Consider the following 27,135-nt stretch of genomic DNA (forward strand, 5'->3'; position numbering starts at 1 on the left):
GTTTTGGGGGGTAACCGTGTTAGGAAGTCTGAGCAGTTACTGCCTTTCCTCTGCCATCTTGGCTCTGTCCCCTGGAAGCCTCTTACCTCTTTTTTGATCTTCTTTTGTCTCAACTGAAAGTGGGTCCAGACCAAGAGTTGTGTTTCAGGATGGCACCAGCCCAGAACAGAGTTGTTTCTGAGGAAATGTGAGGGCTTTGATTTATCTGAGGGAGGGGATCAGGCAGGATCATCTTAGTTCTAACCAGTCTTTGACATATGGTGCTATCACCTCGGAGACATTCCAGTGGAAAGGAACGGATGGGAGAATACTCAGCATGGATATTTGCTAAGCCAGAGAAGCTTCACAGTAGGAATTATAAGAAGCCCTCAGTCACCAGTCCAGGAATAAAAACCCAGGCGCGCCATCAGCATGACAGCTCACCTCCTTGAATGTCCCTCAGGCTCTGGGTCACAAGGACAAGACCTCTGGGCTATCCCAGTGCTCCTCCATGATGGGGACTGGGTGGGATGGGGCTCGTGGGAATTTGAGTCTGCAGCTTTATTTTTTAAACTTTGTTGTTGCTGTTGTTTTCAGGGCAGTGAGGGTTATGTGACTTGCCCAGGGTCACACAGCTAGTTAGTGTCAAGTGTCTGAGGCTGGATTTGAGCTCAGGTCCTCCTGCATCCAGGGCCAGTGCTCTATCCACTGCACCACCCAGCCGCCCCCAGATCTGCAACTTTAGAGAGACAGGAGGCCAGAGGCCTATATTCCCATGAGGAAATTTAGGAGCAGGAGGTGGGAAGTAGGAGTGGAAGAGGTGTGGGCAAGGGCACTTGGGGGAAGACAGTGAGCCCGCAGGAGAATCACTGGCCATTGGTCCTTGCCACAGAGTGGGCCACTGAAGGGCGGGCTGAGTCAGACCTCCTGCCCCGCTGGGGCTCCTGTCTGTCAGAGCTCTCCATCTGGCCGCCTGACCCAAAGTGGTAATTCCATTGGGACATTGATTGGTACCTCAACACTCATTTGACAGGTCAGGAAACTGAGTCCCTTTGAGGTGAAATCATTTGCCCAGGGTCACAGCAGTAGTGGGTGACAGAGGAGGATTTTGGATCCAGGACCTTCTGCATCTGATTCTAACTCCCTGGGGCAGAAATAATGCAGAGAAGTTTGGGCTGGGGTGGAGTTGTGACTAAGTCTTCTTGGCCTTGGGGATAAAGGAGAGGACGTGTGGGGAGACCTTGACCTGCTCCTTAGCTTTGGGGGGAGCATATTTCCTAGGGTGCAGAGGAAGGGGAGAAGTAAGAGCCTGGGGCTAGAACTCTGATAGGGGAGATCAGTTCAGGAGGGATGGCAGGTGGTCTTTGAAGACAACGAAAGGTGGGACTGGTTCAGAGCCCCGTGGGGGTCCCCAGGGCACTTCATTGGCCAGCATAGGTTTTTAAAAAGCTAGGGGATGGGAGCAAGGGAAGCCACGTGTTCTGGTGAGGGCGAGCAGGCTCTTCTTTTCTCTGCCAAGGACAGCCCTGAAATGGTGGGAAATGGAGTTTTTAATGGTAACAGCAGTGACAATAGCAGCTAACACGCATTTAGCACTTCTTTGTGCCAGTCCTAGGGCCAAGTACTTCTCATTGGATCCTCATAACAACCTGAGCAGGGAGGTGTGTGATTACCCCTTTCCCAGATGAGGAAATTGAGGCAAGCATTGGTGAAGGGATTAGTCTGGGATCACAGGCCACATTGGAGCTCAGGGCTCAGGGCTTTATCGGCTGGTCACCAAGTCTGGGCTGCATGGGCCCTCCTCCAGGCCACTGGTGGCTATGGCTGTTGAGCCACTGTCATTGATCTTGAAAGACTGGAAAGTGGAGTGGCGCTAGCTGTCTGATTGGAAGAAAGCCAGCATGTTGATGTTGAGAAAGGGGAGTGTCTGGGCTGCCGACTCACTGGCTATAGCTCCTGTATCATTGGCGAGACCGGTCGCAGAGCCAGCAGTGATGTCGGCTTCCTCTTCCTTGGGCCTTTGGACTTGGTCCTGGCCTGGTAGAACATGGCAGATGGGCTGCTGGCACTCCGATGGTCTGTCGTGCTGACCTGGGGGCAAAGATGGAGAGGCGGAGTGTAAGCCCGAGTCCTGAAGGCTGGCTCTTCGCTGGGAAGGTCGGCTCTAGGTAAAGGCAAGGCAGGGCCTGGCCCGTGACGGAGTGACCCAGGATGCTTTTCAGAGCTTAGAATGTTGGGCTCAACCCATTGGGGGGTGGTGGCCAAATGGCAGGAAGGTGAATGCTCAGACTTGGGGTCAAAAAAGAGAGGAAGAGGTTGGGGGCTGGGGCGTGCGTGTGGCCATTGTGGATTGGAATGAGATCTGGGGATTTCGGTGGAGGAGATCTGGCCCCTGTGGGCATGAGCTTTTGGGCAAGCCATTAGTCAGGTGGAAGGTGTTGTGGGGAGAGGGGCAGGTGGCATCTGACTGAAGCATCTGCATTGGTGAGACCTTGGGGGCCATGCCAGCTGCCTCCCATCATTGAGGGAGCTGTTCTCTGTTCCGTGGAAGAGGAATTCCATTTGTCTTTAGGCCACTGGGCTGATCCTCCAGGAGGTTTGTCCACCCACCTGGGCACATTGTGTGCCAGGCCGTAGCAGAAAGGTCATTGCCCCTGGCTTCTACTCAGTGACAATGAGATCAGGAGGCCTGGGTGCTCTGGCCTCAGGGAGGGCTCTCTGGGCATTTATTTGGAGCTCTGTAAAAACAGATTTATAATCTGGACTTAGGCTGCCCAGAATGTCTCTTCTCTTCATAAACCTGTGGTCGGGGAACTCAGCACCCTGGGTTCTTTGGGCGCTTCTGGCTTTGCAGCCACCGCTGACTCCTTGGCCAGCACACCTTTGCCACTCTTGTGTGGTTTCCAAGTTACTTGGTATTCAGCTGGCCTACAGTTAGATTGTGGTTTCTTAACTTTATCAACAGCAAACATGGTTTTGTTTTTTTTAAACAAATGCAAAATATCAGGATACCAACCATGGTTGATGGACCTGCAGGTTCAGAGAGGAACCTATTGAGAAGGGGCCCTCAGCCTTCCCTAGTTTAGGTTTTAGTTGACACAGCCAAATCTAGGATTTTATTTGGGCCAAGGGAAAAAAGGCCTGGAACAGGGAAGGCCACAAGTGCATCTTCATGGGAGTTTCATTCCATGGCTCCCAGAAAACAATATGGCAATTGGAGAGATCGACAAGGTCCAGACTGGCCTTTCAGCCTCCACAGCAAATTTCTAAACCCTACATGTTTTGCAGGAGGAGAAAAAAATATTCTCCTTAAAAGTGGACTGTCAAATATTTGAATAACTTTAATGCTGTGTTTGCGCTAAGTCAGGGCCAGAAGTGAGTGTTGCTGCTCCCTGCTCTCATGTCCCTCCCTTGCGTGTTCCCCTGGGGCGCATGATTTCCGGGTGTCCTCACTGTGTGGTAACACGTGAAACTGACGGTCTGGAGGGGCTTCTCTTGGGATCTTGAGGGGTGCCTCATTGATGCTGCAGAGTGGGGGGGGGGCTGGATTCACTGTCCAGGGCTCGGGGCGGGGGAAGGCGAATGGCATTGAGTAGGGAGAGCTTGGGGTTTGATTTCCTTTGTTCTGTGACGGCACAATGCTTGATTTCATACCGTGTGGCTGTTCCCTTCCAACTGGTGGGATGAGACAGTCTACTTGCATTTCCTCTTGGTGCATGTGGGAGGTAGCTGGCTGCCCTGTGGTCACATGTTGAGCACTGGAATATTCGCTAACAAAGCCTAGTTTTCCCATTTGATTTATGGACCAGGTCTGTGCTGGCAGTGCCACTTGGGGCTTTGCCCATGGCCTGTTCGATATGCTAGATCTTTATCTGACTATCTTCCCGAGTCATAGGTGGAGGGACATTGAGCTGGGTTGACTCATGTGCCCGACGTCATGACTGGGGACTCTTAGAGGACAGGATTTGGCCCAGCCCATGTGCACATGCATACTCATTGTGTCTTTTTTTTTTTTTTTGGGTGAGGCAGTTGGGGTTAAGTGACTTGCCCAGGGTCACACAGCTAGTAAGTGTTAAGTGTCTGAGGCTGGATTTGAACTCAGGTCCTCCTGACTCCAGGGCCAGTGCTCTATCCACTGCACCACCTAGCTGCCCCCCTCATTGTGTCTTTTTATTTTTTTATCTTTAAATTTTTTGCAGGGCAATGAGGGTTAAGTGACTTGCCCAGGGTCACATAGCTAGTTAAGTGTCAAGTGTCTGATGCTGGATTTGAACTCAGGTCCTCCTGAATCCAAGGCCAGTTGTTTTATCCACTGCGCCACCTAGCTGCCCCCTCATTGTGTCTTTATGTTATGCTCTAGGTGTCATGTAGTGGATCTGTTTCCATGCATCGACTTTTTTGGAAACATGGTTTCTCTTGCCTTTATTGGCTGTCATGTTAGCAGTTAGTAGATTTGGTGATCATTCCCTCCCGAGTAGTAGAACTACTTGGCACCCAAAAACAGGTTTAGGAAAACACTTTGGGGCAGTTATTTCTTGTGCTTGTTTACAATACAGTTATGCAAACAAATTGTTAATAAAAGACTTTCAATTCTCTCTCTCTCTCTCTCTCTCTCTCTCTCTCTCTCTCTCTTTTTACTTTAGTGGATCGGTTACTAAATCCAGCTAACCGAGCGCACATGTCCTTGGAAGAACAGCTAAAAGAATTGTTGGACAAACTGGATATGACGTGCTCAATGAAATCCAGTGGGTCAAGAAGTAAACGAGCAAAGTTATTAAAAAAAGAAATTGCTGTTATTCGAAACAAGCTGAGTCAACCAAACAGCCAACCCCCTCCACTGGAGTCAGGTATTGGGAGCTTTGAAGAGGAAGGGGCGCCATTAGAACAGGAAGCAGACGAGGAAGGTGAGGAGGCACCTCTGGCCTGGGGCTTCTCTGGGCTGGTTGGGGGCTGCTTGTTCCCCTGTGCATATAGGATTAGAATGGGGCACGGATTCATTATTGAGACATTTGGTCAGAAAAGTGCTTCTGCTCAAAGGGCTTCCTGTCAAAACATCTTGGCTTTGACAAATGAAGTTAGTGCATATGCTGTATTTGGTCTCTTTTAAAATTATTTGTTCACAAATTATATTTAAAAACCATTGATTTAAAAAAAAATGGTTACAGTCTTAACAGGCGGCCAAAAGAAGCCTAAAAACCTGGGCTAGAATCTTACAGGGACATTGAATGAGCTAGAAGCAGAGGACCTGCTTCCAGATCACTCTGGGGCTCAGTCCGATGGCTTGTGTGTGGCTTGGAGAGGCCAGAAGCCTGGCTTTTTCCTGGCCGGCCTTTCCTTGCTGAGAAGATAAGGCTGGCCGCTCGCCCATTGATTCTTCTCTCTGATCTTTTGTTGGTTTCATCCTTTGCCTTTGTTTTGCTGGTTGGGATCCGCAGCAAACTGATAGAAAAGATGGAGCTTCTCGGGTAGGAACTGAGGTTCCCTTTGTTCCATGAGCCCTTTTGTTAAGAACTTGATTTTCATGGGGGTCTGTCCCTTCATGTCCCCAGAGTTGTCTCCCTCTCCTGGAGACCCTGCACTTAGAAGAAAGAGGTTTCAAAAATTCATTTTAATTTTTCTCCCAGGCCCACCCTCTCCCTCTCTCCCACCTTCACCCCTCATTGAGATAATCAGAAAACCTAGTCCCTGAAAGGAAGAGGTTTTTAAAAAAGAACAAAACAGAGGAATGCACAGCCAACATTGGTTGCTCTGTGGCGCTCCCCCCCCCCCCCCCCCCAGCTTCTGTACGCATGCCCTGTGTCACTGGGGCCTTGAAGGCTATTTATTAGTCTGCCTGCTCTGGCCTCAGAGTCCAGCCTAGGAACAGTTTGTCTGCCTTTCTCAGGGGGAGTTTTTGTGAGGAAGAAAGGCGTTAGGGCCTAGAGTGAATAGTTGCCCCCAGTCCTGTGTGTGACTTTCTGATCCCCTCAAAACCTTCAGGGTTGGGGATGGCACAAAGGGTGCTTGGTCATGGTACCTGTCACCTTTGGCTTCCTGCAGTACTCCCAGGGCAGTGTTTGGGTGCTCCCCAAAGGAGCAGGAGCTGACCGATCCAGGAAGAGCCTTGGGACACGCAAGTCTTAAGCCTTTTTGGGGACAGCTTGTTTATTTTGTCCCTCACTTAGGCTAGCTACTGATTCATTTGTTGGGCTCTAGATGAGTGGAGGCTGAGATTTCTTAGATCAGTTGATCGCTGGCGATCTAAGAAAACAGATTCTCCCTTTAGAAGTGATTGTCTGCAGCCCTCCTCCCACCTCCAGTCAGTCATTAGGCACCTCCTGGGTGCCAGGCCCTGTGTGTGTCACTGGTGGTGGTGTTTGTTGGGGACCCTGCTCACTCAGGTACTTCTTGTCTAGTGCTGAGTAGGGTCATGACCTCCCAGGCACTTTTCTGCTTCTTGGGAGCACTGTCTGAAATCTCTCTGGCCTGCTGGACATTTGTTGCCAGAGGTCGCTGTAGCTTTAACTCCTTCCTCATCTTGGCTCCTCCTGGATCCTCATGGGCAGCGGTTGGTGGGGTGACTATGGCCAGGCCCCCCTCTTTGGTTTGGGGGCTTTCTTGTCCCTCTTTTCCACGAGAGGGATTGACAGAGACCCACTGACTTCCCATCCTAGTAGATGGGAAAGGGGAGACCAGGCTAATGGCTCTTTGCAGGATGCTATTTTCTTGAAGAAAACCTTGTCTGAATTTAGCGGAAGAAGCCGAGGCCCTTACTGAAGGATGAGTTGTTGGATGGAACTTGCTCCCTTCTATAGAAGGGGAGGGTCACTGGTGCAGCTTTAGACACAAACCGCTATTTTGTTGAGAGGGATTTTCTAGGAAGAGAATCCTGATGTTACGTAAGTCCCATGAATTACATCAATTCACGCACACCATACTTCACTTGGTCATCTCAAAACGTAAGATGAATTCTTGACACCCTCCTACCTGGGGCATGGCCAGGTCCAGACCAGCCTGAAGAGGTCGTGGTTAGCAGGCCAGCGCTGAAGGGATGCACCATTTCCCCAAGTGTTCCCTGAACCACAGCGAGCAGATCCTGTAGCCCCAAGTGGCTTGAATGTCCTAAGACCTGAGTTCAGATCAGGCCTTAGAATCTTTAGTTGTGGGTTCTTGGGCAAGTCCTTTCTCCTTTGTCTGCCTCAGTTTCCTCAACTCTAAAATGGGGATCATGATAGCACCTCCCTCCCAGGGTTGTTGTAAAGATCAGATGAGGTAATGGTTGTAAAGTGCTTAGCCCAGTGCCCGGCACATAGTAGGTGCTTAATAAAGACGTGTTCTCTCCCTCTCTCCCTTCTCCTCTGTGGTCTCCTGGAGCAGCCTGTGGGCCCCTTTTTACTTTTTTAAATTTTTGTGATCTGTAAATACAGAAAGTGTAGAATGACAAAGGAGTGAAATACAGTGGCCAAAATACATGGAAAAAAAGAAAAGCCAGAGCCTTGGGGTCACCCGGCCTTCTCCAGGGGCTTGGCCATTCTGGCAGGCTTGGTCTTGCTTCGAGAGATGGAGTCACTGAATGATGGGTTAGGTCAGCTTTGTTCTGCACAAAACCCCCAGTGTCGGTGCAGGGAGCCTGACGGCCAAGTGACTAGGATCCTTTCTTGAAGCCCGTCCCCCTGAAGAGCCTGCACCTTAGGAAGCCTGCCCAGGGCAGGAGCCTCCAGCCCGGGCACTCCGGCCAGGCTTCCCTGGCCTTGTCCCCTACTCTGGATGCCTTCAGATCCCGCAGGGAGCAGAGCCCAGGGCTTTAGGAAGTCACTGACCTGGTTTCCCTTTGACAGCTGGTACTGGTGGTCTTCACCTCCTGGGCATCAATATCCTGTACATATCAGTTTTTGATTTGTCTGCCTCCTAACAAGGCCGTTGTCTACACAGCCTTCTCAGTGGGCGGGGGAGGGGGAGAATTTGGCCCTGAAGAGAAAGTGGAATAATTAATAGATAATGATAAATAAAGACGATCCATGCACAACTTGTCTCTCCCCTTGGCCACAGGAGAGCCCTTCTTTAGGTCCTAGGTGCAGGAGGCCTCGTTAGTTCTGTCAGAGTACAACAACAGAAGGCCAGCCCGCTGCTTGCCCTTCAGAGGGAGGAGGCCTCGGGCGCCCTTGGCCCCCCTATTTTCCTGGAGCTGAAAGAGAGATGTTTGCCATTAGCCTTTGGGTCTGGCCCATTGAGTGTGGGCACTCAATGGAAGGCTGTAATTTTGTTTTCTTTTTACATTGTCCTAGTTACTTTTACGTGATCAAGGCAATATTCACACTCTTCCAATACCTCTCTCTCCAGGGCATTTATAACAACACACATGGCTCTGGTTTTTCATCAGGATGGTAGACAATGTCTCCATTCTCTCAAAAGTGCCCCTCATGGAAAGGGAGTGTTAGACTCTCACCCTCTCTAGCCCTTTTTATGTGAGTCAGAGGAGTTTCTTACCTGCTTTGCTTTTAGAGTATTTGTTCAGAAAAAAAAAAGTCTTTCTTTTTCAGGGTTAGCATTTGAAGTGAGTTGATCTTAACCATTTTGTGAGAACTTAGATAAATGTTGTAGTGTGTTTCGATAAAAATATGAATGTCTTGAGAATGTATTTTTAAAGTTCAGAAACACAACTTCAGACAGTCTCAGAGGAGCAGAGTGCAAAGAAGGGTGGACCAGGAGTCTGGAAGACCTGAGTTCAAATTCTGTCTCACAGCCTTAGTAGCTGGGTCATCCTGGGCAGGTCACTTAACGTCAGATTGTCTCAGTTTCCTCATCTGTAGTAATAGCACCCATCCCCCAGGGCTGTGAGGATCAAGCCAGGCCATCTTTGTATAAAAGAGCTTTGGGCCGTGCCTGGCCCAGAGCAAGTGGTGTCCCTGCCCTGCCTTTCCCACAATTGTGGACAAAGCCTTTTCTGTCAGAACTCTCTTCTCCCTCCCCAAATCCTGGCATAAAGAGCCTCATGAGAGAGTAGATGATGAGCAGGGGAGAAGGGGATGAGGACATCTGCAGGGTCACACAGTTACAGCAGTGATAATGGCCATCCCTGCAGGAAGCGACGATGCTTCCCATTTGTTAGGTTTTAATGTTCAGTAAAAGGACCGAATGGTCTGATGGGACAACAGAAATCCTCCCATGATTAGTGATTCAAAAGTAACCTAATCCCTGAGATTTTAACTACATGGAAACGATTGGAAGATTGGTCCCTAAAATTCCTTGTTTCCTTTCTATCCACTTGGAAGACTGGAGTCTTTTGCCTGTTTCACACGGGGTCCCGGGGCCTAAGTCTTGCTCTGCTCCTTGAAAGTACTCCTAGGGGAGAAGCCCTAAGAGCTCCCCTTCCATCTCCTACCCAGAGGGGCTTGTTGGATAATGTAAACTTGGGAAAAGGCTGTCATTTTTGGTCTGAAAAACATTCCAGGCCACCTCTTTTGGTCTGTGCTAAGTCACAAAATAATTTTGGGGTATTTTAAGTGAATGGAGGAGGTGTGATGGTTTCCCTAACAGAAGTTTCCCCAGGTCTTGTGAGGAGCCATTTCTACTTGTGGCCCCGGAAGCGTTCAGTGCCATTGTGCCTGGATGTCCCTGTGTCAGGAACCTGCACTGGGGAGGAGCTCGCTCTAAATGGTGACCAAGCTTTTGGCCTCCCACCAGTTGTTTTACGATTAAACAGGCTTTACTAAACCAGGAAGCCCTGGGCAAGCTCTCTGATCTCTTGAGGTAGTTAGTTCTAGAGGGATTTGGGCTGTTTGTCTGGGCCAAGTGAGTCAGACTAAGCCCCCGTTTTGCTTGTCAAGCTTGCTGCGTTTGGGTACAAGGCTTGAAACGGCAACTTGAGCAGATTGTCCTCCGTGTTGTGAAGGCCTCCCCTTCAGGTGAGCTGAATGTTCAGGTGACATTTGTTTAGGAATGCAAAGGTGCCTTGTCCCAGTGGCGTGTGTGGAGTGACCTTTCCCCATCTTTTTGCTCAAAGTAATTTTACAAGCACAGAAGGCCGGACTGTAGCGCCCTCTGCTGTTTGATGGACGTGGCAGGCACTGCCTTTCAGCTTAGCTCTGCCCTGCAGGGTCTAATCATAGGAAACATTCACACTCTACTAACTAGGAGAGCTGGTGGCTAGAAGACGTGGATGTATTTCAAATATTATGCGCTGTTTCCTTAACTGAAAGTGATATTTTGGTGGACTTCACATTTATAAGAAGTTTTATAATACATCTTTTTAATGATCAGTTTTCAAAAATCACCCTTTATTTATAATTTTTTCAGGAGATAAATCTCCCCCTAAACTTGAACCATCAGATGCATTACCTCTTCCTTCAAACTCGGAGACTAATTCAGAACCACCAACCCTCAAACCAGTAGAACTCAATCCAGAGCAGAGTAAACTATTCAAAAGAGTAAAATTTGATAATGAATTATATAGCACGTCCATTCAGAAAGAAATGGTAAATGGACACACTCCAGAACATAAACCTGACAGTAATCTCAATGATTCGACAGTCTCTGCAGTAGCTGAGTCATCCACCGATGTAAACAGACGTACCTCTGTTCTCTTCTGCAAATCGAAAAGTGTAAGCCCCCCCAAGCCTGCCAAGACCACTGAGACCCAGCCAACTTCTCCACAGCTAGGGACCAAAACCTTTTTGTCTGTAGTCCTTCCAAGGTTGGAGACACTTCTGCAGCCAAGGAAAAGGTCCCGGAGCGCCTGCGGAGATTCCGAAGCAGACGAGGAGTCCCCGGGAAAGCGCCTGGACACAGGTAAGTGGCATTCGTTGGTGGGGCGGCTGCTGTCCTTGGGGGCGTGCCTGTGTATGTACACACACGCGTGTGTGCGTGCCTGTGCACGCATGAGCGTGGATGCCTGTATGGGTGTATGTGCATGGCATTGTGGGTGCGGGAAAGACCAATTATAATCTCAGTAACCACAATTTTGATTCTTTAAAAAGATCAAAACCAGCGAGTTTAGTTCTACTGAATCTGCAATGTCCATCTGGTCAAGCCTTGTGCTCTATGTCTCATGTCCCCACAGTTGTTCTTGGAGTCCAGCAGTAGTAGTGGGTGCTGAGGTGGGTTTCAGCTCGTTTTCCCTGTGCAGCAGCACCCCCCACCCCCCAATGCACACACACTCACTCATTCATTTTCCCCTGCTGTTTATCTGGCTTCTGCTGGTCTCTTTGGTTTCCAGGAGAGAAGAGCATAGTTCTACTCCCCGGAAGCCATTAAGTCAGGGGGTTGAAGTTTGGGTGCAAAGTTGCACTCACTCCTAGGCCCTCCGGTCGGCCTTTGCATGTGTCTTGACATCTCCCTCTTTTCTCTACTGCTTGGCCTGAGTCTGCCATGTGCTGCTGAAACATGCTGAGAGCAGCCCTTTAGGAGATGTGTTTGGCTGCATCTCCTCTAGGACTCTGGCTTGTGCTTTGCACACACAGAATTGGGGTGTCTGTGCCGTGCTCAGCATATTGGGACGGCTGGGACTTGGGGGGGTGAAAAGAGGAATTCAATGTACAAGCATGCTGTTTGTGACCTGCAGCTTCCCATGCTAAGTGAATGTGGTTTTTGTTGTGACTCTCTCTGAGGCATCCTCAGGGCAGCTGGACAGGTCACTGTGGCGCAGGCACTGAGACAGTTGGTGGGCGACTGTCCTGCACGGTCATGACCTCACATAAGAATGAAACAGTGGGGGCTGCTCGCTTGAGGTACTGTCAAGGCTGAGTGAGCATCCTTTTTAGCAGGGTGGGTGTCCACCACTGTCTGCATATAAGGGGAAGGTGGTTATCCTGAGACCCACCCCCCAAGGGATTTTCTAGCCTTTCTCTCAGTGACCTTGGCTGAAGCATGTTTTCCTTCACGGAACTTTACAGAAACGCCTTGTTTTGGCCTTGGGGGCTGCTTCTCCTTCAGAACCTGTGTTTGGAGGTAATCCTTCATTGAAGGATTGTAGTGGGAGAAATGGAAAATCTCTGTTAATGTTGTCATGGTATTGCTTTTCATCTGCTCCTGAAACATTTATTATGTTCCTGTGCCCATCAGTCCTTGAGTGGGTGAGCCCATTGATGGGAGCTCAAGGCCTAGTCTGTGCGTCTTTCCTCTTTCTGGCCACTGCCCTGCTCTTTGGCAGAAGGGACAAGACTGATAACCTTTTAAGTTCTTTGCCTTACGAGTTGCCTTGGCCAAAGACTTGATTCTCTCCTGACTGGCTAGCCACTGTAAGTGATGAGCCCTGCCCTAGGTGGTCTGTGGTCCGTGGGGCGTAAACAGCAGACTGAGTGTCCCCAGAAATGGCCTCGAAGTCTTTGTGTCCTGGTAGGACTTCTCAGAGTTTATTCTCTGCTGGCTTAGCCTTCCAGAGCCCGGGGTGTGATGGACTAATCATGGAAGAGTGGACACAGTGGAGTGGAACTACTTGGTGGATGTGGAGCTTTCTGAATTTGCTTAATTCTGCTCTGATGGGGTGTCACTGGGTCCTGCAAAACCTGGTGCCAGTTTGCCTTAGCTCCTGGGTTGGTTGGTTACAGGCAGTGGGACTCCTGGGGTTCACACCAGGGAAATCACCTCTTTTTGTTTGCTTTTCTTTGGGAAGTAGAGGGTTAATCATCATGCCAGGTTCTTGTTCTGCCTTCCAGCGCTTAGCTCTCTACCATATTGGAGAACCTTGTGATGGGATGAGCGCCCTGGGATGAAAAGAGGAAGATGGCAGATGGATTTATTAGGTTAGACCAGGGTCTTCGACAGGTTGGCTAGTCTGCTTCATTCATTAGCCCTCCAGTCTTGGAATAGGAGCCAGCGCATTGTGGAGCAGCGGAAAGAGTCCCTGGCTTGGACCTTACCTGTCACGGATACCTGTGTATTGTTGACAAGGCCTGTAGCCTTCTTGGGCCCCCATTTTCTCAAGTGTGAAATGAGGCAGTTGCATTCTGAGCTCCCTTCTGCTTTCAAGTTCTTAGCTCAGCATTTTTTGGTGTGTTTTCTTGAGAAAACCCCAAATCATCCTGCTGTTGTCGCATAGCTTAATTTAGTTAGAGGAGTAATTGTTTTCCAAATTTCACTTATAAGATAGGTAAAGTTAGATGACACACACACTTTAAGTAAATTTTGAAAACTACTTGGGATTGAATGTACATGAATACAAGATGATTCAAGAAATTGTATGTATCCACAAGGAAGTGTATATTTTGTGGAATTAATGAACTATTTGCAGACTCTCTTTTTTGAAGAGTTAGTTTGCATTCTGGTAGATTTATGTCCCTTTAAAAACATCTTGTGTCAACTAGAGGAATAAACATTTAAAAGTTCTTAAGCTGGGGCAGCTAGGTGGCGCAGTGGATAAAGTACTGGCCTTGGATTCAGGAGTACTTGAGTTCAAATCCGGCCTCAGACACTTGACACTTACTAGCTGTGTGACCCTGGGCAAGTCACTTAACCCCCATTGTCCTGGGGGGGGGGGAGTTCATAAGCTCATTGGTTTCTAATACTTAACTAGAGCTTGAAGATCAGTGTGCTACATGAGAAAAATGTCTTGTTTTCAAATGATTGTTTGCTGTTTGCATCCGTTATCTTCATTCTTGTTAGCCCGCTATCATAAGCATCCTAGTTTATAGTGAAGCGGTCTGGTAGTATTTTACCATGTTTTGTTGAGCTCAAGATGCCGCATCCTAGTTGTCGAAAACATCTCTGAAGGGAACGTCTTCAGGACTGATGATCCTCAGCTGGGGGAGAGGGGAGTATGCGGTTCTCCTGAGGCAGAAGCATTGACTCACATGGTTTAGGGAGGGTTGGGGAGTCTTGACACATTGAGCTGGTCGTTCAGCCAAGTCGGTCACATTTCCTGTTTGAAATCCCATGCCTTAATGTCTGTCGACGGTCTCAGCATCTACTGCAGAGGAAAGAAAAGGCAGCACACTGTAGGCATAAGGGTAACATCAGTCGAAACCGACATTTGACACAGAGGGTATAATTGAGCATTCAGCTTTTTAGGATGGCCTGTTGTCTCAGAAGGATGGTTTAAGGATGGCCAAGATTAAGACTTCAGTCCATCCCCTGCTTTTCCAGCAGAAACTCCCTACTTCTTTGTAGACTTGCCAGTGTTTATTCTCTTTCATTTTCCTCGTTATGTCATGATTTGCCCGTGTGTGTGTGTGTGTGTGTGTGTGTGTGTGTGTGTGTGTGTGTGAGAGAGAGAGACAGACAGACAGACAGACAGACAGACAAATACCCTTTGGTTACACTTGTGCTTACTGTAGTTAAATAATCATTGCACTCATAATGAATTACTCACAAATGATCTCAAACTGACTGGCTGCTTTTTTCCTTTGAGGCAGTTATTTGTCCATATCTCAAATGGGTCAGACTGTGTTGAAACAACTTCCTAATCATTCCTTTGACGATGAGCGGAACCACTTGTTGGCACTCCCTTGCCATACTCCTGTCCCCAAACAATCCTGAGCCATCCCTTTCTCCATTTCTCTTTTGGTGCTTAATACTCAACTGTTTTGCAGCTTTCCTGTGGTGACCCTGGTGTGTTGTGTTAGGAGGAATTGGGCTTGGCTTTGATTCAGAGTCAACTTCTAGGACCAGCCCCAGGAAGATACTTTTGACCCATTTGATCCTGACTGAAATGGAGATTTCTGCTTTCTTATTCCAGAATGCCAGTAGATTTCAGTGGATGCATGAAGTCCTAAGCACTTCTGAAAAAGATGCTTAACACGAACAACACTTTGCCAAGAGCCTTTAGTAACATTTCCACTAAATCAAAATTCCATCATTCAGGAACTCCAGGGAACCTGTCAATCGATGTGTCTGTCTGTTTAATGAACACTCTTACTACATCGGGCTCATCCCAAGTTTCTCTGCTTCTCTTGAGCTGTTGATCCAGACCAAAGTACCTGGGGGCAAAGTTTGAGAACTTTTCAATTCCTGTCAACCATTTATGTCCTCATCTGAACCTTTGGTTGCCTTCTGCAAGCCCTGGGATTTCTTGCTCCAGTTTGCCTTCTTTCTCTGAGGACTCGGAAGTATTCTGAGCCTTCGTGATCTTGTCAGAGATTCATCAGGGCACCCTGAACCATAGGGATGCTCTCCAAAGTCCTGGATTCAGATCCTGTTCAAGCTCACTCAGACTCAGTCATGCAACTTTGTGGAGTTTATTTTCTTGCCTGTTGGGGTTTGGGGTGTATTTGAAACGTCACCTCTTTGGAGAGCCATGTGCTTTTTGGTGGAAGAAAGTAGTGACATACCTCCCGCTGGAGTGAGCATCATTCTTTTATCCTTCATTGGAAGCAAGTTAGAAACATATGAATGCCGTAGTCTTGATGGATGGCACATTTGAAGAAGGTTGTATTGTGTTCTTAATAACTTTTTTTCTTCATAAATAGTTATTTATCAAAAATGAACAACCATACCAGCACCTAAGCTTCCATTTTGCTTGCTTCCTCTTGTGAGACTCTTGTTAGTTGGTTTTAGCCGTGTGAAAGATGGATAGATGTGTTTCAGTGTCTTTGGACTCAGTGGGAAGATGGCTGGTGTATTTGTTTCCTTTCAGTCAGACTAAATGGCTTTTTCACTGTTTTCCAGGTTCTCATATTTACTAATATGCCGGGGTATTTATCTCTTTGGATCCTAATTATTTTCTATTATCTTCAACTTGGATTGGAATTCTATTAACTGATCATTTTGGAACGCAGAAAGACCATTGCATTTCAAGTAATTATGCTGGATCATGTTGGAGACGCCAGCCATCCTTAAAACAAATCAAAAACATGAACACTGTTGGAGGAATCTTTGACATTTATGAACCTAAGCTCTTCATTCAGTCCATTTCCCCATCTCTGTAAGTTAAAAGTCATACACGTTGCGGTTCTCTGTGGCATTGGTCCGTTTTTCTCCTCTTCCCATCTCTCCAATTCCCAGAGCTCTCAGCTCATCATTTGCTTGTAAGGGCTATTTGGGAAGGTTTTCAGTGACTTGTCAAAGTTTGCCTTCCGTTGAAAATTAGAGATATACATAGCACTGTTTATTTACTTAATAGTCAACTTAACCCCATTCTACTTAAAAAGAATGTGATTGGCTGGCACACATTGTTACTGTGCACCCAGAGTTACAAAAGCATTCCACAAGCAGTGCTTTAGGAGAACCTGGAAGTGGCCCGGTCCTTCTGCACCAGTGAATGAATGCCTGATGCTTTGCTTGGCCACCACCACTGGATGTCTTCTCCATCTGGCTTGGTCATCAGACCTTGGAGCCACTAGTTGCAAACTGTGGAATAGAATCACAAGTAATGCAGCAGATCTGGGGGCGGGGGGTGTCAAGTGTTCTGGGTTTTTTAACACCTCCCCCCCCCCATCCCCATTTCTTTACATTATACACTTTCAAAAAATTAATTTGTAATGAATTTTTTCAGAGCATCAAATTCTTTCTCGCTTAGCAGCAGCAGTAGCAAATTGAAATTTGCCATTATAAACATTTTGAGAGATGGTCTTAATGGGGAAGACTCTTTCTCTAGGACCTTTACACATGCTTTTAGTTTCAGGATTCCTGGTATATTTCTGGAGCTGTCTTGTGTCTTTCAGCACTTTCCTCTTGACAAGATGATGGGGATTCTAGGACATGGACTGGCCTTACTTTTAGACTTTGTGGCCTGGATATTGCTCTGGAGGGATTGCAGTATCTAGGCATAAGGTGTCAAGTCCTTAGCTCTCAGGGGCACTAATCCCCACATGCCCCCAACACCTAGCCACCCATATCCACCCACCAGCCACTAGTTTTGCTCGCAAACAATCTCTCGAGTCCAAGCTCAGCAGACACCTCCTGAGGCATCCTGAGCTACTGCTGGACTGGGAGCAGTTGGTTCTGGGGGGGGACCTTCCCTCACTCAACACAAAGTGATGTGGCTCCCCAAGAAGGAATTCTTTGCCTGGGAGCCTTTGCCAAGCGGAGCCTAGTGAATTCACTGATGAGAATTGATAAAAGCTTGTATATGCTTAAGTGTCGCAGCGATTCTGTTGGTTTTCCTATTAAGTGATTACTCCCCATTATAAAAATAGCCATTAAGTAAAAAGGTCAGCTATAAAAGTTGGGCCAGTACATCAAAACAAAACCTTTAGGTTTTGATAAAACAGAATCAAATGAATGAACAAATCACAAGCAAATGGAGGGCTTTTGTTCAGCCCTCCCTTCCAGGCCTGCCCAGGTTCTGCCCTGTTTGGCCATTTTCTTCCCTTTCCTTTAAAAAAAAACAACCCTTGTCACCACCCTTACTCCCCTTTGGTTCTGCTCATTTCCTTCTGTGATGGCTGCAGATTCCAAAATGTGATCTGTTGTTAACCTCTGACTTTAGCTAAGGAGACAAGGGAGGAGAGGCCAGCAGTAACATTTATCTTGGTGATGAATTAGGTATGATAAAGCTGCTTACTATGGCTGAGGCCTCTGGGCCTAGTGTCCCAAAGTGCTGTCTCACCAATAATGTGTAGCAAATGTTTGTGGCTGGAGCTGCCCATCCCAAAGTGCCTGATGTCCTACTCTGGGCAGTCTGGAGAGGAGCGCAGCCTCAAAGGGAGCTCTCTCCAGCCTGAGGACCCTTGAGCATCTGCTCTCTGCTTGGATGCTTGAGTCAGCCCATGACATGGAAGGAGCCAGGCCCTGTGCTGAGGGCTGTGGATAGAAATGCCGACCATCCCCAGGTGGCTCACTCTCTGATGGTGAAAGCCAAGCTCAGACTGGGGAGGCCGCTGCAGGTAGGCTCTTGGCAGTTGGGCTAGTTCTGCCCTGTGTGTATTCTCCAAGAGTCAGGAGAATTCTTTTATCGGGCCTTTTTCTTAGGCTGCTGGGATGGGGCTCTGTTAGTAGCAAGTTCGCTTTGGCAGGCCCCATGGCCCCGGGGGTTCTTCGCGATGATGATGATGGCCCTTGGGCTCCTTTTTCTCCCACGGTGCCGGCGCCAGTGCCGTGATGTTGGACTTTTGAGGGCAGGACCAGGGGGTGCTTCACCTGGTGCCCAGGTGAGCTGAGGCTCATTCCGATGAGCTCGTTTTCCTTAGGGGTTTCCTGATGGGGTGTGTGTTAAAATGACTTAATCAGGCTTTCCTTTGATGTCCCCTTGGACCCTGTGCTGAGCAGTGGGCAAGCTTTTGGGGAAGAGCATTGAAAAAGCCAGCCCTGGACTGGGGCTGCCCTTTGAGGCAGCCTCTATTCTCCTGCTGGTCCTTCCCAGATGAGCGCAATCCTCACGTCCCCAGAGAGCCCACGGTAGCTGGCAGCCAGGTCTGGGGCATCACTGCTCAGGGCACAGAGCGCTTGCTTGTTCTCCGGGCTGACCAAATGGGGGAAGTGAGTCCTCACAGGAGGCTCCAGCTGGAGAGTGACAGGGATGAGTGTGTTGTCTTGCAATTGAGCTTTTAAAAAGTCATCACAGGGGCAGCTCGGTGGTACAGTGGATAAAGCACCGGCCCTGGATTCAGGAGGACCTGAGTTCAAATCCGGCCTCAGACACTTGACACTTACTAGCTCTGTGACCCTGGGCAAGTCAACCCCCATTGCCCTGCCCCCCAAAAAAGTCATCACAGAAGTGCTAGATTCCAGTGGCAAGCACTCTGGGCCGAGCCCTCTGTGTGGTGTGGCCACCAAAGAGCCCGTGAAATCTGGGCTGCCCTCTAGGGTCGGGCACCCCTTGCAGAGGCCATTGCTTCTAGTTATGGGCTCCACACTTCAGAGACAAGGACCAGCTGGGCTGTGTGCAGAGGCTGGTGACATGGGAACTGCTGGGTAACTGGGGATGTTTGACTTAGAGATGAGGAACAGGGTGGAGGAGGTAGATGGCCAAGAGGAGAGACCGGGTGCCGCAGGACGGACAGGCATGAGCACAGACCTCACAGTTTCCCTCCTCCTCTCAGCCTCTCGAGGGGCCTTCAGCCATTAGGGCTTCTTGCCTCAGTGTCGTGTCTTGACTCGGCTTCTCTCTCTCTGTGTTGTGTCCTCGGTAGAGTGGGAGGTCCTGGAGGCCAGAGCTTGTCCTTTTGGGTCTTTGTGCCCGTTTCCCTTAGAGGAGGCTCTTATCCATGTTATTGCTCACTTGAATCGATCTAGCCTTTGCATAAGCACAAGACAACTGGGCTTTCTCAGGGCTCTTGGCTACCCCTCCCTGGGAGGTTTGCTCAGAGCCCAGGTCACCCTCAGCAGGCTCTGTGCTGTTTGCCCTGCGCAGGACCCCTCTGATGCCCTCCGACGGCTCTGCTTCTTCACGTTGGGGCAATTCTTTGATGACCGAGGGGTGGCTGCTCTCAGCATTCTGGAAAACGGAGCCTTGGCTATTGCTGCGGCCTCCCGGGCAGCCCAGCGGGCCCTTCTGAGGGGGAGAGTAGTTTGCTGCCTTCACTTTGTATTTTGGTCAGCCCCACTTGGATTTGTGTTTCACTAGCCCATGGTGGCCGGTGATGGTGGGAAAGCGAGGGCAGAGGCAGTGGTCGGCAGAGGAGGGGGACCCAGAAGGACACCAGTCCAGAAATCTCTATCGTCGCCCTGCAGACCTTGGTGTACTGATTGTGCCCAGGGATGTGATGGGAGCCCACAAAGGAGGGGCTTGGGGAAAGCTTTGTGGAGGCCGAGATCCTTGAGCAAGAGGCTTTGGATGAGAGAAAGCTGCTTGTCTGTCTCCAGGCCAGAGCCTTGTTTTTCCTGGGGGGTTTGGGAGGGGCGTCCCAGGGCAGGCAGGCTCTTCTGGGAGGGCTGGAGGCCAGAGAAGCCCCCAGTCGGCTGCCGCTGGCTTGGAAGGGTGGGATTGGCAGCAGCAGGACCTCTCTGACCTTTCCAGGGACCCCTCACTCTGGTGCTTGGTCCTGTCACCCAAGACTCGTGGGCGTGCATCCACATGGCCGGGTCTGGCAGACTTGGAGGCCGATCCTCCGCTCTTTGAGCTTACAAGCAGTGCTGTCTCCTTCAGTCCCAGCTGACCCAGAAGGAGGGGGACGAGGTCCTTGGTGCTCTGGGTGTGAGAGTGAGGAGGAAGGGGCCTTGTGTCAGTGGCCCCGTGGGAGAGGTAGTGACGGCTTGGCCAGTGCCAGGCCCTTCTGCTGGAAGGCAGCTCATGTTCCCTCTGGTATTCTGCTCAAAGGCCGGGGTCCTTTGTCAGAACCTCCCTCTCCCCAGCCAAGAGCAGTTGAGCAGAGTGGGTGGCGTTTCCATGTTCCTCCCCTGGAGTCCGGGCTTCTCTGCCCCACACGGGGCTGGTGCTTCTTTAGGCAGACTCTTCACGTAAACCTTGTTTTCTCTGACCTCTTGTTGAGCTCTGCAGAACAAACCTGCTTAGTTTGTGCCTGACTGGAGCGCACCCTCCTGTCTTGATTCTGAGGTAGCTCCAGGATTTCTTTTTTTTTTTTTTTCCAGGGCAGTGGGGGTTAAGCGACTTGCCCAGGGTCACACAGCTAGCAAGTGTTAATTGTCTGAGGCCGGATTTGAACTCAGGTACTCCTGAATCCAGGGCCGGTGCTCTATCCACTGTGCCACGTAGCCGCCCCCTCTGGGGTATTTCTTGACTTAGAGCTTACGAAAGAACATCTTCTTGAGAGAACTGTGGCGTCAATGTTGTAGTCACTTCCCTGGGACACCAGCAGTGTCCAGTAGGGTCTCACAGACAAACGTCCCCCTGATCACGAGGCACAAAGCATGCCTGTAAAACGGACCATCTGCTACCGGCCTGTCTCTCTCTTGAGGTAGGAAAGGCTCAGAGACTTAGATTTCCCATAGCATTGGAAGTGGTGGCCAGACCAGTGGACGCCGGACCATTGGCTCGTTGGCCTCTTTGTTCCCCAGAACAAGCAGAACGAGGGAGGGAAGAAGCATCACTTCGTCCTTCACCCTGGGGTGGGCCTCTCTCTCCACCTGCGGTGGCTGGGGCCGCTGCCAGCAGGGTCAAAGGCTGCAGAGGGCCCAGCGAGCGCAGCGTGGACACTCATTCACCTGCTGGTGATGGCAGGGAGCTCTGATTCCCCTAGTTGGGGGTTGTAGATTTAGGGTGGGGTGTGTCGTTGTGGGCAGGATTCTTGGTCATCGGTGACAGACTTTTCACACCTTTGGAGGCTTGCCCCACTGCCCTACCTTGGCTCTCAGCTAAGGGACTAGGCAGATGGCCGAAGTGGGCATGTAAGTATAAGGCCAGAGGAATGGACCCGAGTTCAAATCTAGCTTCAGACACTTACTGGGTGACCCTGAGCAAGTCACTTCACCTCTGCCGGCCTCAGTTTCCTGAACTCTAAAAGGAGTGACTGATATCCCCCAGGTGCTGTGAGGATCAGATGAGAGAATTGTTGTAGAGGGCTTTGCAGGTGGTTGTGGTGAAGGTTGTCATCATCATTGGCTTTCCTCCTGCCCATTGGCAGTTGCTTCAGGAACCTGCAGCTTCCTTGCATATGTACTTGAGCCATGTAGAAGCTGACTTTGCAAAAGGTTTCTTCAAATTTCCACATTCACACAGACATTTCCGAGGAAACAGTCCCAGGGATGCGGAACCCCTCCTTCTGAAAGGGCATCTCCCCATAGGAATCTGAGTCCACAGATGCTCTGGTGACGGGTCCCTGCTGGGGTCTCCCGGCCGTCGTCACTGAGCCCTCTGCAGCCAGGGTGGCTAGCTCTTAGCCCCAGAGCTCAGGCCTTCACCAAGGGCTAACTTCCCCCTCCATGGCCTTTTGGCCTGGGCACCGGCATGGCTCTGGTTTGGGGCTCCAGGCATTGTCTCTTAACAAGCCGTAGGGGGAGAGAGCCCCGAGGGAGGAGGAAGGCAAGATGGGGGCCCAAGGAAGGTGCGGTTTGGGCTTGGAGGCCTGTCGGTGATTGTGACGGGGAGTTTTCTTTTCACTCCTGGGTTTCTGAAGTATCTGAAAACACAAGTTTTGTTTATCTGTAGAGCAGAAATGAGAATATAGGTGCAAGTTTGAGATTAGGTGTGGGCTTTTTTCTAGGTATATATTGGATAAGTTAGGGTGCGATCGATAGAGTGCCGGGCCTGGAGTCAGGAAGACAGCTCTTCCTGAGTTCAGGTCCAGCCTCAGACACTTATTAGCCCTGTGACCTTTGGTGAGTCACTTCACCTGTTTGCCTCAGTTTCTTTACATGTAAAATGAGCTACAGAAGGAAATGGCCAACTCTTCTAGGATCTCTGCCAAGAAAACCCCAAATGGGGTCACAAAGAGTCAGACATGACTGAAACAATTCAACAACCCCAAGCAGATAGTTAACATGTGAACTCGAAAATGTGAGCATTTTGCTTGAAGGACAATGTTTCATGTTAAAGAAATGAGATAAATGATATCTCCACATTTTTGTAGGCTGTGAGCAGTTCCACCCCAGAATTGTGCCCACCTCTGAAAAGTTTTGTGTTTATTCTTTTTTTTGCTGTTGTTATTGTTTTTGTGGGGCAATGAGAGTTAAGTGACTTGCCCAGGGTCTCACAGCTAGTAAGTATCAAGCGTCTGAGGCTGAATTTGAACTCGGGTCCTCCTGAATCCAAGGCCAGTGCTTTATCCACTGCACCATCTAGCTGCCCCCTTGTGCTTATTCTTTTAAAGTGAGGCAATTGGAGTTAAGTGACTTGCCCAGGGTCACACAGCTAGTAAGTATTAAGAGTCTGAGGCCGGATTTGAACTCAGGTACTCCTGACTCCAGGGCTGGTGCTCTATCCACTGCGCCACCTAGCTGCCCCTGTGCTTATTCTTTTAGTGATTCTCAGACACTTTGGTTTAATTGTCTCCATGCCTAGGCACCTTAGAATGTCTGGACTCTGCCTGTCGGTGGTACTTTAGACCTTCTCCCGCCCCTGGGCTCTTTCCTTTGCCCCGGGGTTTCATTCTAACTGCTGTCCTGCCGCCCTCCAAATAAAGGTGGAGATGAGGAGAGTGGCAAGATACCCTTTGACTTGGGAATCCAGAGTTGATGAACTTTAGTAGTGCTGGGTTTTTCATCACTCCCTTGACATTTGGGTCCTAGAAATGGAGCCTGGTGGGGCTCCCTGACTCTTGGCCTCCATCATTGCCCACGCTCAGCTGTGCACGGCCCTCTCTGTGTCTGTTTTCTAGGTCTGTCCAATGGCTTTGGAGGCGAAGCGAAGGAGCCAGAGCCGGACGATGGCCCTGGACGGAGGGTGGAGCCTCGGCGCCGCTGCGCGTCCGAGTCCAGCATCTCCTCGAGTAACAGCCTGCTGTGTAACTCCAGGTGAGCTGGGCAGCTGGACTTGGGAGACGCTGGGATGTGTAGGGGGGAGCTTCTCCCCACCCTCTAGAGGTGGCGGGGCCCAGGAAGTCCCCGGGGCCCAGTGGCAGGTCTGAGGAGCCACCTATTCCTGTCCCTGCAGCATAGACCTGTGGGGCAGAAGAGACCGCCCAGAGCCCTCGTGAGGTCCCGTGTCATGGCCTTCTGTTCCTTCCTTCTTGGCTGATTTTCACCTCTTAGAATCTTTGGTTGGGTGATAGAGCTTTGCTGTGAGGCTGACCAGGGAGTCTAAATGTCTTCAGCCTCTTGGGGCCAAATTTGATATAGGGAGAGTTAATTGAGTGGCTCGCTGAAATATTGGGGTCCCGAAAATAACAAGGGACCTCTAGGCCCAAAGCTCCCTCCCCTCTGAACTGCCTCTTTAGATATTTCTCCCAGGCCAATAAGAAAGGAGCCTGACAGCCTCTTTTCCACAAACAAATCAGGTTTTATTAATGGGAATAAAATACACAGCAAAGGTGAAATTAATAAAATCAAAGACAAGGGAATAGGGAAAAAGAAAAATGGATAATCCCCCTAACTCTAACCTAAGTCTAAACAATCCCCAAACTCGCTTCCAGTTCAGCTCATTCAGAAGAGCCGGGCTCTTATGTTAACTCACCACCTGGGGTCCGTAGCTTCAATGGGAAACAGCTTTGCAGCCAGGGCCCACAGGACAAACTGCCAGGGAAAAAACCTCTTTCTGCCCGCTCCTGCAGCTCGCACAAAGGGAAAGAGACCGAGCTCCCCTCAGCCTCCCCCCAAAGGGGAGGTCCTTCAAACTGCCTGTGGAGAGTGGTTTCTCCTGCTGACATCAGCGGCACACGTCACTCAGGACAGGCCAGGTGTGGCCCATCCCAGTCGGTCTGCCAAATTCCATTATCTTACCACAGGCCTTTTGTCAGTTCTCTCGTGTTGAAGGACCAGCACCTGCATACGGGCCAGACCCTTTGGCCTCTGAGGGGGGTGGGGTAGCCGTCTCAGGCCTTCCCTGCGCCCATGGCTGCTCTCTTACGGCCAGCTTCCCCTTCCAGTGTGGGTGCCTGGAATCCCACAGGCCAGAACGTGAGGGGCAGAGTGGTTACCCGCTCTGCTGAGGGGCTGCTGTGAGCACCTCTTGCAGGCTCCCTTTGGGGCCTGGTTAGTGCCTGGCAGGGAGCACCCTGGGCCTGTCTCCATCAGTGTCCTCTTGTTTGTGCCATTTCAGCTTACCAAAGTGTGGCAAGGGCAAGCCAGCTCTGATACGAAGACACACGCTGGAAGATCGGAGCGAGCTCATCTCCTGCATTGAAAATGGCAACTATGCAAAAGCCGCGAGGATCGCTGCTGGTCAGTAAGGAGGCCCGGGTGGTAGCAGTCATGGCTCCCAGCCCCCCCTCCCCTCTGCCTTCTCCCCTGCCCCTCTCTGTTACCTTTTGCCTTTGTCCCTGGCACCCTCCTCCCCCCCAAAAAAAAAAAAAAGGAGGAGGAAGCCTCTGCAAAGCTTTTCTCTGGGGTGAAGCTTGGGCGTCGTCATGTGTAAATTCATCTTTTTCCAGTTAGACTCTGCCAGTCAGCTGCAAATCAGAGATATTTGCCTAGTCAAGCAATACAAAAATGTCCTGTGGCTGCTCCTGCTCGAATCCTTAGAGTGCTTAGCATCATCGTGTTCTGTGCTTTTTTTGGGTCTTGTGTTCACAACTTCTCGCCATGCAGCCATTTTCCGTCATACTCATGTCCCACAGTTTGTTTGGCTGCTGCTCCTTCAGTGGGCCCCATCTTGGTTTGCTACTACAGGAAGCTTTGCCATACATCTTGTGCTATCTTGGGGTCCTTTTTGTTAGGAGCCTCCTTGGGGATCTTTGGATCAGAGGCACAACCCAGGTTTCAGAGCCAAGAGATACCAGTCTTTTAAAATGACCACCTGGTTACACACTTTATCTACCCCCTTGTCCAGTTGAATTTGAAGGACTGATGGAAGGAGTCAGAGATCCCCACGAAAGGGGTGGACCAGCCATGTTAAACTGGGGACTCCCTCAAACCCCTCCCCAACGCCCCCCAAACAAACCAACCCAGGCTGTCAGTAGTAGTGACCCCTGGCTTCCTATGCAATCCTCCTTTTGGGGAAACATTTGCATGTGTCCAGTTCCTGGTAATAATAAAAATGTAAACCAAGGAACAGTAGCAGGGAAAGCTCACAACCAGGTGTCAGGAGACTAGGCCCTCGAAGGTGAAAGGAGCCTGGAAGATCCCCCCAGCCCCACATCCTCAGCTGCTCATTCTGGTAGGGCAGACATCAGCCTCCTGCTCCCTGGCATGTCCAGTCCCAACGTCTGCCCTGCTGCGTCTGTGGCAGCGATCTGTTATTGATTGGTCGTTGCGCAGGGCACAGGAGTCTGCTCCAGGCCATGTGGTATGACCCGGCTGGGCCACATGGGTGAGGGCCTGTTCTTGTGCAGGGTCCCCAGGCTCCTCACCCTCTGAGCCCCCTACTGGGCACACAACGCCTCTCTCCTCCCCATCTGAAATGCTGCCCTTCTCAGACACTGCCTAGTGTTGTTTGTTTGTTTTGTTTTTGTGGGGCAGTGGGGGTTAAGTGACTTGTCCAGGGTCACACAGCTAGTAAGTGTCAAGTGTCTTGAGGCCGGATTTGAACTCAGGTACTCCTGAATCCAGGGCTGGTGCTCTATCCACCGCGTCACCTAGCCGCCCCCTCTCCCTTGTTTTTAAAAAGAAGTTTTAAATTGACATATTCTGTTCCTTAGATCCCCATACCATCACCCTTCACCCCTTGATCCATTAGTATATTCTATGACATGTGGCCAGATGCTGAAATCAAGACACGCCCTAGCATTCCCCTGAACCAGCAGCACATGAATAAACCTGGCCTGTTGATAGAGGATTGAAAATCTTGGTGGTGGGGGAGGTGTCTGCCCTCCTTAGCTAAAAGCCTTTCGGATCCTTGGTATCACTCTTGTTATCCACCAACTCACCCCTTATGGAAGCTAAAGGAGTCTTGCTTCATTAGGAGATGCAGTCCCTCTGGATGCAGAGGTAGAATCAGGCCAAGCAGGTTGCTCCTAGGCTTGCCCCTCAGCCCTTTGCCTCTGGCTGGTAACTGCCTGTTCACTTTGCATTGGACTCGTCAGCCTTCCCAGTTGTCTGGGAATCCAGCCTGCTCATGCTTTTATATGGCATGGCCCATTTGTGTGTGCGTCGCTGAGCCGGTGGTGTTCATGCTTCTCTTGAGGGCCACTCTTCTTCCCCTGCTGTTTGAGAGCCAGGCCTCCAGTGCAAGCTCAAGACTTCTTTTTGGGGGGGGTGGGGGGTGAGGTAATTGGGGTTAAGTGACTTGCCCAGGGTCACACAGCTAGTAAGTGTCAAGTGTCTGAATCCAGATTTGAACTCAGTTCCTCCTGACTCCAGGGCTGGTGCTTTATCCACTGAGCCACCTTGCTGCCCCAAGCTCAAGACTTCTTTTTGTTTATTTGTTTGTTTTTTTTTTGGTGCTGAAACCCGGGAGCTCAAGGCTTCTTGAGCATGACACACTGGGCTGAGAAAACCCCACTGATAACCAAGCACCCCAGGCAGATCCCTGTCATAGAGCTGCGTCCACCTTGCTTTCTGGTTGGGCCCTGTCCGTGTGTCCCTTAGAGCAGAGTAGCTCTTCGTCGTTGTCGTCTCCTCCTCCCTCCTCCTTCTTTTTTATTTTCCAGTTACATATAAGGATAGTTTTCAACATTTGTTTTCACAGGATTTTTGGTTCCAAATTTTTCTCCCTTCCTTCCCAGGATGGAAAGCAGTCTAATATAGGTTGTATATGAGAGGAGCTCTTTTTCACCCAGACTCTCTTTCTCTTGCATAGCTTCGGAGGCTCATCGGTAGCTCAGGACTGTGTTTTCCTTGTAGTCATTGGGTAAGGGCCAGTGTGGCCACTCG

General features: G+C 49.9%; 1 protein-coding gene across 6 annotated transcripts in view; it reads left to right on the forward strand.

The window, feature by feature from the left end:
* BRD1 (bromodomain containing 1) overlaps positions 1 to 27,135 on the forward strand; it is a 69,283-nt gene that overhangs the window by 32,278 nt on the left and 9,870 nt on the right. For 3 of the 6 annotated variants that reach the window (XM_043965601.1, XM_043965599.1, XM_043965600.1), the window contains exons 7-10: positions 4,623 to 4,883; positions 10,255 to 10,746; positions 23,046 to 23,181; positions 24,425 to 24,546. In XM_043965601.1, coding sequence (XP_043821536.1) covers positions 4,623 to 4,883; positions 10,255 to 10,746; positions 23,046 to 23,181; positions 24,425 to 24,546 — 1,011 coding nt within the window. Of the gene's footprint in view, positions 1 to 4,622; positions 4,884 to 10,254; positions 10,747 to 14,629; positions 15,319 to 15,558; positions 15,769 to 23,045; positions 23,182 to 24,424; positions 24,547 to 27,135 lie in introns of those variants that run through there. The other 3 variants (XR_006353201.1, XM_043965602.1, XM_043965603.1) reach the window with 3 other exon arrangements.

This window comes from Dromiciops gliroides, chromosome 5, assembly GCF_019393635.1.
Source record: "Dromiciops gliroides isolate mDroGli1 chromosome 5, mDroGli1.pri, whole genome shotgun sequence".
Classification (NCBI taxonomy): domain Eukaryota; kingdom Metazoa; phylum Chordata; class Mammalia; order Microbiotheria; family Microbiotheriidae; genus Dromiciops; species Dromiciops gliroides.